Source organism: Rhipicephalus microplus, chromosome 5, assembly GCF_043290135.1.
Source record: "Rhipicephalus microplus isolate Deutch F79 chromosome 5, USDA_Rmic, whole genome shotgun sequence".
NCBI classification, from domain to species: domain Eukaryota; kingdom Metazoa; phylum Arthropoda; class Arachnida; order Ixodida; family Ixodidae; genus Rhipicephalus; species Rhipicephalus microplus.
The window spans coordinates 219,019,208-219,028,870 of NC_134704.1; the positions used below are offsets into that span (position 1 = coordinate 219,019,208).

Consider the following 9,663-nt stretch of genomic DNA (forward strand, 5'->3'; position numbering starts at 1 on the left):
GCTCTACCAGCCGCGACGGCACGTGACGTTACGTCTTTCCTGCTGCAACGTCTTGTTTTGAGTCACGGCGCTCCACATGAACTTTTGAGCAACCGAGGCCGCATCTTTCTCGCGGATATTATTCAAGAACTTCTTGCTGAATGCCATGTGATTCACCGCTGTACTACCGCATATCGCCCACAAACAAATGACTTAACCGAGCGTTTAAACCGTACTCTTGGTGACATGTTTTCTATGTATGTCGCCTCCGACCGCACCAACTGGGATCTTATCCTTCCCTACGTAACGTACGCTTACAACACGGCACCTCAAGCGGCGACAGGCTTTTTTCTCTTCTCTTTACTTTATGGTCGAGAACCATAATCTCCAATTGACACCATTCTCCCCTACCGACCCGACTCATCCTAAGGAACACCAGTTTCCGAAGCCGCTTGGTATGCGGAAGAATGTTGGCAATTAGCTCGCACCCTTACAACACAAGAACAAGAGCTACAGAAATTTTGTCACGACGATGGACGGTCCAACTACCAGTTTTCGCCCAACTCTCTTGTTTGGCTGTGAGTGTCCCCCCAGTGCTGTTTCTGGTACTTCTACAAAGTTTGTCAGCAGGTACCATGGACCTTTTCGCGTCATAGAATAAACTTCCGTTGTTAACTACCTCATCGAACCCCTCACGACCACTGTGGACCTGCGTCGCCGAGGCCGTGAAATCGTACATGTGGATCGCCTCAAACTGTATCACGAACCACTTGTCCTCACGAAACCTTAGAACACTTACTTGGCACCATCTTCAGCGAGGGGGAGATATGTAATGATGAATGTAATGGTTCATGCAAAGCTCGGCTAACACATTGTCAGTGCTAAGCACGAGACGCTCGGCCCAGACGTTGTCGCTGATTTCGCTGGCTAGGCCAACGTCCTACCTGGTCTCGAATAACAGTTCTGATTGTCTCAGTTCTTTATTATACATCCAATGCTCCAATGCTTTACCAAATAAGCTACCGCAGTGGCTATTTGCCCGTCGACATTATGGGTTATATGTGTACTTTTAAAACTGTGTGTGTCTGCTAGCGCGGGGTTACTGTCGAGCTTCAGCAATCCTTATTATATGAACTGAGAACACTACCAATGAACGAATGTCAGTCAATGTAATGTAGCCATGGGGAAAGAAAAGTGGACGAAAAGATAACTTGCCGTGGGAGAGGACCGTACGTGCTTCCTCCGGATAAAGTGCCAACCACTGGCATGCGTTCGCTCGCGTCTACGCGTCAAAAGCGTCAAATGCGCCTCTCGGCGTCGGCTTCGGAGGGGCATACGCGAGCAGGCGCGAGGGATCAAGCCGGGCTTGATATTTCGCCTCGCGTACGCTACGTCACCACGCGTACAGCGGCGCCAACCAACCAGAGGCCGCGATGACTCCGAGTGCTGGGCCTAATGGCCGCCGCTTCGAAGGCACGGCCGAGTGCTAGAGGCAAGCACGAAAACTACTCCAAACGTTCCTGTATGACCGCTTCGTCATCTAGAATGACACGACGAATGTCTGCGAGTGCTACCAGCGTGACTCAATTTCGTGCCGAGTGCGAGTGACGCCGACAAATCCAGCGAGTACCTGCCGGCTTGCTAGCGAGTGCCTGCCAGTTTCAGTGTGATCGTTGGCCGTGTGAAAACATCGTATCGGCGATTGTACTGCGCCTGTGCTTTTATCTCCATACGTTGTGCTCGAAGTCAGTGGGCTGTGGTGGTAAGATGCTTCCGATGATAGAAGTCAGGATGATCGACACTAGCCGGATGCCGAAAAAGATGTGTGCTTCGTTTGCATTCCTCGGTGGAAGCTGACGTGACAAACTCAGACAACGAAAGTTAAGTTGTTTACGTCTCAGCTGGCTAAAAAAAGAAAAAAAATATTACATAGAAAGAGTGCTTGAGGCTTGTCTGATGCCTTTGCAGTAGCGTGTGATGCCAAGCTAGTGACATGTGATCATCGTTTACATCGGCGTACGAACTCCGTTGAGCTGTAGTACATGGTGTCACTGACACGAACGAATTGATCCGGCGTGCGTGTTTACACCAACGAATTCAGCTGTAGCTCCGATGTGCGTGTTTACGTGAACGAATTCTACTGAAGCTTCGATGTGCGTGTTTACGTGAATGAATTGCACTGTAGCACCGGTATGAGTGTTAACGAGAAGCATACGACGAATGCAACTGTGTGATCTGTGAGCCGTCGTCGTGCAGCGGTGAAACTGTCCTGCTGTGACAATTGCTAGCTGATTGTATGTGCTCCTGCAAAACTACATCCACTAGCAGTCGATGCAATAGGCAGGCATGACAATTTTCGGCCTTGAAAATCTTCGAAACACTACGGTCGCACCGGATGTTCATGGCGCTCTTGGTCTCACTTCCGGAACATGTGCTGCATAAGCGCGGTGCTTTGTGTTCAGCCGTGCAGTGCTGCAGTTGTGTGAGGAGCAAGCAATGGACGGTGCCTTCATTGACAACGAGATTCTCATCGCTGCAGTGCAGCATAGACTACCATTATGGATGGAAAGCCACCGGCAGCACAAAGACAAGATTGTGAAGGCCGCGATGTGGCGGGAGGTAGCTGCAGCCGTGTTACCGAATGTAAATATTGATGGTAAGTTAGCACTTGGTCGTTCGTGCGACATGCATAAGCGCTTCAATCTTTGTATTTCCCATTGCGCAGATACCGCCGAGCTTGTACAGAAGCGCTGGAAGTCGCTACGTGACGAGTTCCGGCGGCTCTTTGTAGCAAATAAAAAAGCAAAGAGCGGTGCCGGCCTGGACGATGTGGAGTGTATCACCATCACGTGGCCATATTTCCAGCTTCTATACTTTCTCAAGGATACCATGCAAACAAGGGCGTAAGTCATTTTATTAATCGTTGTCATGAGCATTGCTAAATGTCATCTTTTTAAATAGAAATACTGTGACACTGAAAATTCTGTGATTTTCAGGTATGCATATATTGTATGCAGTGTACAGCATGTAGGAAGTTCAAGTGTTGATTACTGTTACATGTGGCCAAGGCAGCAGTGTGCAGTGATATGAAAAAATTATCCGTTTCAACAGCTATAGTAATCTAAGCAGTGTGGTACTGACAATACTGATAGAGGTCTGAACATTAATGACAACCACATTAAAGACCTTGAGAAAACCTTTTGCTGACACAATGGTGTGCATTTTTCCATTGTTGAGCAGTGTTGTCAAATGGAAAAACAAATGTTTTTTTGTGCATATTCAGAGAGCCCTCTTTGCATCATACATGTTCCCTATTTTTCGCTATTTCACCCACCACGGTGTTCTTGTGGTCGTGGTGCTCAACTGCTGACCCACAGGTGTAGGATGAAATCTCATTCACAGCAGCGGCATTTTAAATGGAGGTGAAAATGCTTGAGGCCTTTGTACATTGATATAGGTGCAAATTATAAAGAACACCAGGTGGTCGAAATTTCCAGAACCCTTCACTACGGCGTCTCTCTCGTAATGACTTGGTGATTTAGAGATGTTGAACCCCCAAAATTATTTTTTCCTACTTCAGGGAACACTGACATTTTTTTTCATTAATTGAGTGTTACATCAACTCAACTTTGTACTAAGTCTTTTCACAAATACCTCAACAATGTGCTGCACAATATTTGTTGATTCAAAAAGCGAATTAGGGGTGCAAGGGTGCCACGACCCTCCCCACCAATTTTTTCGGGGTAGGTGGTTCCTCAAGATATACCGCACGAGTCGCATATTTCATAAAAATCTCCTCATCGAATTGAAACCACTGAGAACTCGTTCTTGAAGGTACAAGATTAAAGGCATATTATAGAGAATCGATTATGCGAGTTGCTTGCGTTAAGGAGCTTTAACACTAAGATTGAAAAAGATAACTTTGCACTAATGAACTAGTGAATCAACCCAGATTCAGGCGAAACTGTGAGTCTGACCGAGTAGCTATGTTGGTGAGCTTGGGTCCGTACTTCAGTTCGGTTCTGAAAAAGTACAGTGAGACTGAGCACTCTCATTGTGGCGAGTCTGAGTCGGAGTGAGTCCTCATAGCAAAATGTATTTCTTAATTGAATCTGAGTGAGCTGTAATTTCTTTTTTGACCTGGTCATGGCATGGCTAAAGTTAAAATCCCGTTGCATTCGCTGTCAAAGCCTTTTCTCCAGACTTATATAGAATATAATTGGATACCATGAGCCACGATATGTTCCACAGGTGATTGATAATTTATATTTACCTAGGAGTGGCAAGAAGACATTGGTTGTTGGAATGTGAGAGTGGTAATGAAAACGGACATTGGCAGTATTGAGGCGAATGCAAAAATATCGGGGTTCCAGCAGATATTGAACCCACAAGAGGCCAGGCCTGACCTGTTATGCCTTAAAAGGGGGGAGGGGTTTAAGTTTGCCACCAGTTTTATATCACCTATGACTGCTTGTTTTTCTCGTCACTAGATGACGCAAAAAGAGGCTGTGGTAACTCTCGCTCCCGTTTGAACATGCTGCAAGCAGCCACCAGAGTTGGCAGGCCACACGCTCACGTGCTAACTTAAATAAAAATTGACATTGTACAGTATATATATATATATATATATATATATATATATATATATATATATATATATATATATATATATATAATATATTTCTTGAAAGTCTTCCTGGATTCCGGTCGAGTTATAAGTCACCAGAAGAAGCGAACGAGCAAACGAAAAACGATGCTTTATTGCCAACGTTACGGCCGGGGACCGACATTTGTCAGGGCATACGTGCATATATATATGTCTGGTGACTTATATATATATATATATATATATATATATATATATATATATATATATATATATATATATATATATATATATATATATATATATATATATATATATATATATATATATATATATATATATATATATATATATATATATATATATATATATATATATATAAGTCACCAGACATATATACATATATATATATATATATATATATATATATATATATATGATACATACACACACACACAGTTGTGTTCGAGATCATGAGCAAATATATTGGCTGTAAGTAAACTGCATGATTGTGCCTTTACGTTTAACGTTGCCGCAGACATTCACATTATTCCTACACCACATGTATGGTCATATTGCATCAACTAAACGTTGTAGTTTGTCGAAGAATAAACAATACTTACATTTTTTCTTTACCTTAAAATTGACTGAATATTCCAGTGAAAGCACTAATACGACTCTAGGAATCCATCTTATTTGTACTGTTGACATCCTTGCTATAAGGTATGTACGCTTCTCTGCTAGCATCTGTTGCAGTTATTGGTGAATTACATGTGCTATAGTAGCAGAGTATGTGTAGTATACTACATCAATGTTGCCTGCCCATCATTGGCTTTATGCATAAGGACATGGCCGCTGCTGCAAAACACCTATTACTGTTTGGTCAATCAGCCCGGCTTCTGGTATGGCTAATATGGTTTGCTATATATTTAATTTATGAAAATGTTGTTCATATTGTTTTTCTTTGCCACTAATGATCCCTGTCCATCTATTTGTCAAGACAAGGTACTATGCCAGGGATTTTGCTTGGTGTAAAATGAATTGTCATCACTTCATCTATCATTAGCTGTGCCATTTCAAGTTGTATTGCCAGCACAGTTAGCTTCTTGGTTTTCTTTTTGTATGTGGTTCGTGCCATAAAATTCTACATTACATAAATGAAATGTAAGTATGATAATGTGATTTTAGTTATGTTTACATTGTTTGACCTTAGATTGCCTCAATGCCAAAGTTTAATTGAAGGGCAAGTAAATAATTGCATGGGCCCTTTGTATGTGGTCTGGAAAACACGCAAAACCAGATATAGCAAAGTATTTTAGTGTGGCAGTGTGTGAAATATCAAGTGATGTGCTTAGGAAAAACCACAGTTTAATCCTTGATTCTATTTCAGTGCAGAAAGAGGTGAAATTATATTTCATTTTTATTTATTTAGAGTTCCTGAAATGCCATAGTGGCATTACTGCAGGGGAGTTTACACACGAAATTCAATGTGGTTACTAACATTTCTGTGAATAGTGACGCTTTAAACATTCTGGAAAATAAAACAACATATAATAATTACAGCATGCAATCGAAAAATATTTTAGTACAATGTGACATGTGGCAAACAGGTACTAAAAGTGAATAAGCATGCCATGATGTCAGAACAATGAAAAAAAAAGCGCTGTTGTCACTCAAGTTTACAATATCTTCGGGAAGTTTGTTCCACTCTCTACTTGTTTTTAAAAAGAAGTAGTTAGTAAAAGTTGTGGTTTTGAATGCGTATTCTCGTATTTTATGTGTGTGTTGGCATCTTGTGGAACGATATGTTGGTGCTACTGGGTATTCACCTCTAAAAAGGTTATAGTATATACTAGGCAGAAATTTTAGTCGAAGTTTCTGTCTTCCAGATTGTAAAGTTTCCCAGCCTAATGTGCCCTTTATATCTGATATACTAACAAATAGCTAGTAATTTTTGCGGACGAAACGAGCTGCCTGGTTTTGAATTTTTCTATTGTTTCTGCAAGATACTTTTGAGCTGGGTCCCAGGTAACACAAGCATATTCAAGTATAAACCTTACATGCAGGTAGTAGAGAATTTCCTTTACCTTTTTTGTTGCACAGTGAAAGTTTCTGTGAATAAAATACAATGTTTTACTAGCCTTTATGATCATGTGTTCTATGTGCCTGTTCCAATGAAATGATTCTGTTAAATAAATTCCTAAATATTTACATTCGGGTACTTCTTTAACTGGCTTTTCATCAATGTAAGGTCATAACGTTCACACTTGTTGCTGCCTGCAGGACATCTGGAAATTATGTTAGCCCTGCAAGCTTGCAGAGCACTTCCAGCTTTTTCTGCAGTCCGGGTGAACCAGTAAGGCCTGCAAGCCAGGTGCAGGCTGGCAGGCAACCACCGAGGCCTGACAGCCCTACTACCCGCATAGGTATGAATGTGCAGGAGCTTCTGCAGGACATGGTCCAGTTTGAAGACCAGTGTTTAGAACTGTCGGGAAGCTTCTGCACATTCAGACGATGATGCTTTCGGGCCTCCAGGGGTTGTTTGCCCAAACACCCAAGAGAGGACTGCACCAGAGCCTGCTGTCGCTGATGGAAGTGCCGGGTCAACACCAACCCAGCGAAAAAGTCGCAAAAGAAAGAATGAAGAAGAGTTAGATAGCATTACTCAAAATGTGCAAGACTTGTGCGAGACATTGAAGAAAACTGAGTCAAGAAACGAACATGAATATTTTGGGCAGTGCCTTGCTAAATACTTTGAGAAGATGCCAGAAAAGCGACAGTTAGAGCTGAAAGTTAAGATCATGCAATTAGTAATGGAGTATGTGGACTAGTTTGTTTTTTATTTCAATGGCTGAAGTGATTTGTTTTTATTAAGGTATGGGGCCAAGTGCAAATTTCCTTTTAAAATGTCATTTTTTACATTTTCTGTCATGTTAACTGAATCACTCATTATTTTGCTGCATGAACTTTCTCTTTAAACAGTTTTTTGCAAAGATGCAAGGAAAAATGTTACACTACCCAACAGTTGCGAAGAAAAAACTGAACGTGCCTGTTTTGTGTGCATCATGAGATTAGCTTGATATGTGATATTTTGTTTACTCTTTAAAGAGGTTGTGAAAAGGTCACTTAACAACGACAATGCGGCACCATCAGTAGCCACATGCTCTAACTATATCATCAGCCTGAATGAGCCTGCATAGACGCTTTGACTATCTAGAAACGCAGAACTCTACGGCATCTGTGAGCGCGTGCAAGAGGCATCCCACAAGAACGCTACTTAATATGACGTAAGCTACAGAGTTTAAGTTGGTGCCTATTGCTTATGGCAAAGGCGCTGATAGGTGTTTGAATTGCATGCACTTGCAAGTACCGAAGAGTTTGGCAATCCTCGATAGGCAAAGAACTACTTATGCTGACGTCGCCTAGTTAGTGCGTGTGGATGTCGGTGGTTTCGCATTGTCGTTTTAGATCGAGCGTTTTATGACTTTTCTAGCCTTCATATTAAATGTGCAAATATGTAATAATGCTTTGTTAGCATTGTCAACTTGACATTTTAGTCATAAAAACCATACACTTCTCACCAGGTTAATGCACAGCATTGTGCATGCATTGTTCGCACTCAAGGACACATATGTCAGCCTGTTAACAATTAGATTTGCTCTCTCATTTAAATAATATCTACAGAAAGAAAAAAGGCAAACAGCTGCTTCAGTGTAACTAGTTACAAATATGTTTAAAATGTTTTTGTTGATTTTCTTGAAACCTGTTTAATCACTGTGCTTTTAATATTCATTTGAAGAGATTTATTTTGGTTCATTGCACAGGGCAAAGCTTCTTTTCTGTGCCTGAAAAGATTAGAATTTGTAGAATGTGGAATTTGAGTGCACACTTATTTTTTGCTACTTCAGGGAGCACTAACATTTTTTTTCTTTAGTACACTTTGGTACACAAAATGCACACTTTAAATATTAATTTTACTTGCAAAAAAACTTTACAAAAATAGGGCTTGCCTTTCAATGCTCTCATATGCCTATAAAGATCTGCTTTGTGATTCAGACTAATAATCTCCAAGTCTTGTCACTTAAAAAAAACACCTTTGATACTTTGCTTTATACCTATAGGATCAGGGGAAGCGAGAGTGTTTGAAGGGGTCATAACACCCAATTTTTGAACGTGTTCTGTCGGTTAATCGTTTCGCATTCACAAATTAGCTGGCAGAATGGTAGCGAATTTGCATGAACACTTACTTTGTAATTGAGTATTTCATAAATACACAAGTGGCTGGACAGTGGGGCAGCACTCGTGAGGAATTATGTAACAAGCAGCTAACTTTTCGAGCATCTGCATTCCTGCGAGCAGTTCTTCGTCAACTGTATGTGAAACCTGTTATTTTAGCCTTGTTCCATACGGCACTGAAATTAGAATACTTGCTGCAGCTGAAACTTTGGTATAACAGAACGGCTACGCTCCTTAATGTGCATTGTCACGTTCGTCATGGCAAAAGGCTAGTCGCTGGGGGTGGGCAAGGTTTTCTTTTATTGTAATATCTTAAGGTTTGCTTTTTATAACCAGTCTGGGCATAATATACCTTTTACTTTTAGTATTCACTGAAAGTGAAGTTTTTGAGTGATTGTGACATGGCCCCTTTATTTAGTCATGGAATATGTGATTTAGTCATTAATCTTGTGACTTATTTTGATATTTATTTGTGTATTGTAAATATTATCAGGGTTGCACAAAATGAATTTGGGGAATATACGTCATTTTGATGATGTCTGTCCTTTATAATAAAAGTTACTTCAGTAATAATTACCAAGGTATGCTTTGTTCACATGGTCATTCGTGAATTATATGCTTCTATTGTGATGAGCTGTACCTACAGTATGACACAAAGCATTTATGCCACAATGCGCCTGCATTTCATTGCTAATGCAGCTTCACTCATGCAAAATGTTTGCAACACGTAAGTTACTAACGTAAATGAAAAGTACAGTTGCTTTTGCTGCATACCTTAAGGGGTACCGACACCATATTTCTAAGGCGAGTTTAGTCTGACTAACTAATCTCCTGTATACACA

General features: G+C 41.0%; 1 protein-coding gene across 1 annotated transcript; it reads left to right on the forward strand.

Moving 5' to 3' along the window:
• The first annotated feature begins 1,083 nt into the window (after positions 1–1,083).
• LOC142818132 (uncharacterized) lies at positions 1,084–7,454 on the forward strand. Its single transcript, XM_075896508.1, has 2 exons — positions 1,084–2,882; positions 6,869–7,454. Exons 1-2 carry the CDS (start codon positions 2,476–2,478, stop codon positions 7,101–7,103), a joined length of 642 nt encoding a protein of 213 aa, XP_075752623.1. The 5' UTR covers positions 1,084–2,475; the 3' UTR covers positions 7,104–7,454.
• Positions 7,455–9,663: the final 2,209 nt, after the last annotated feature.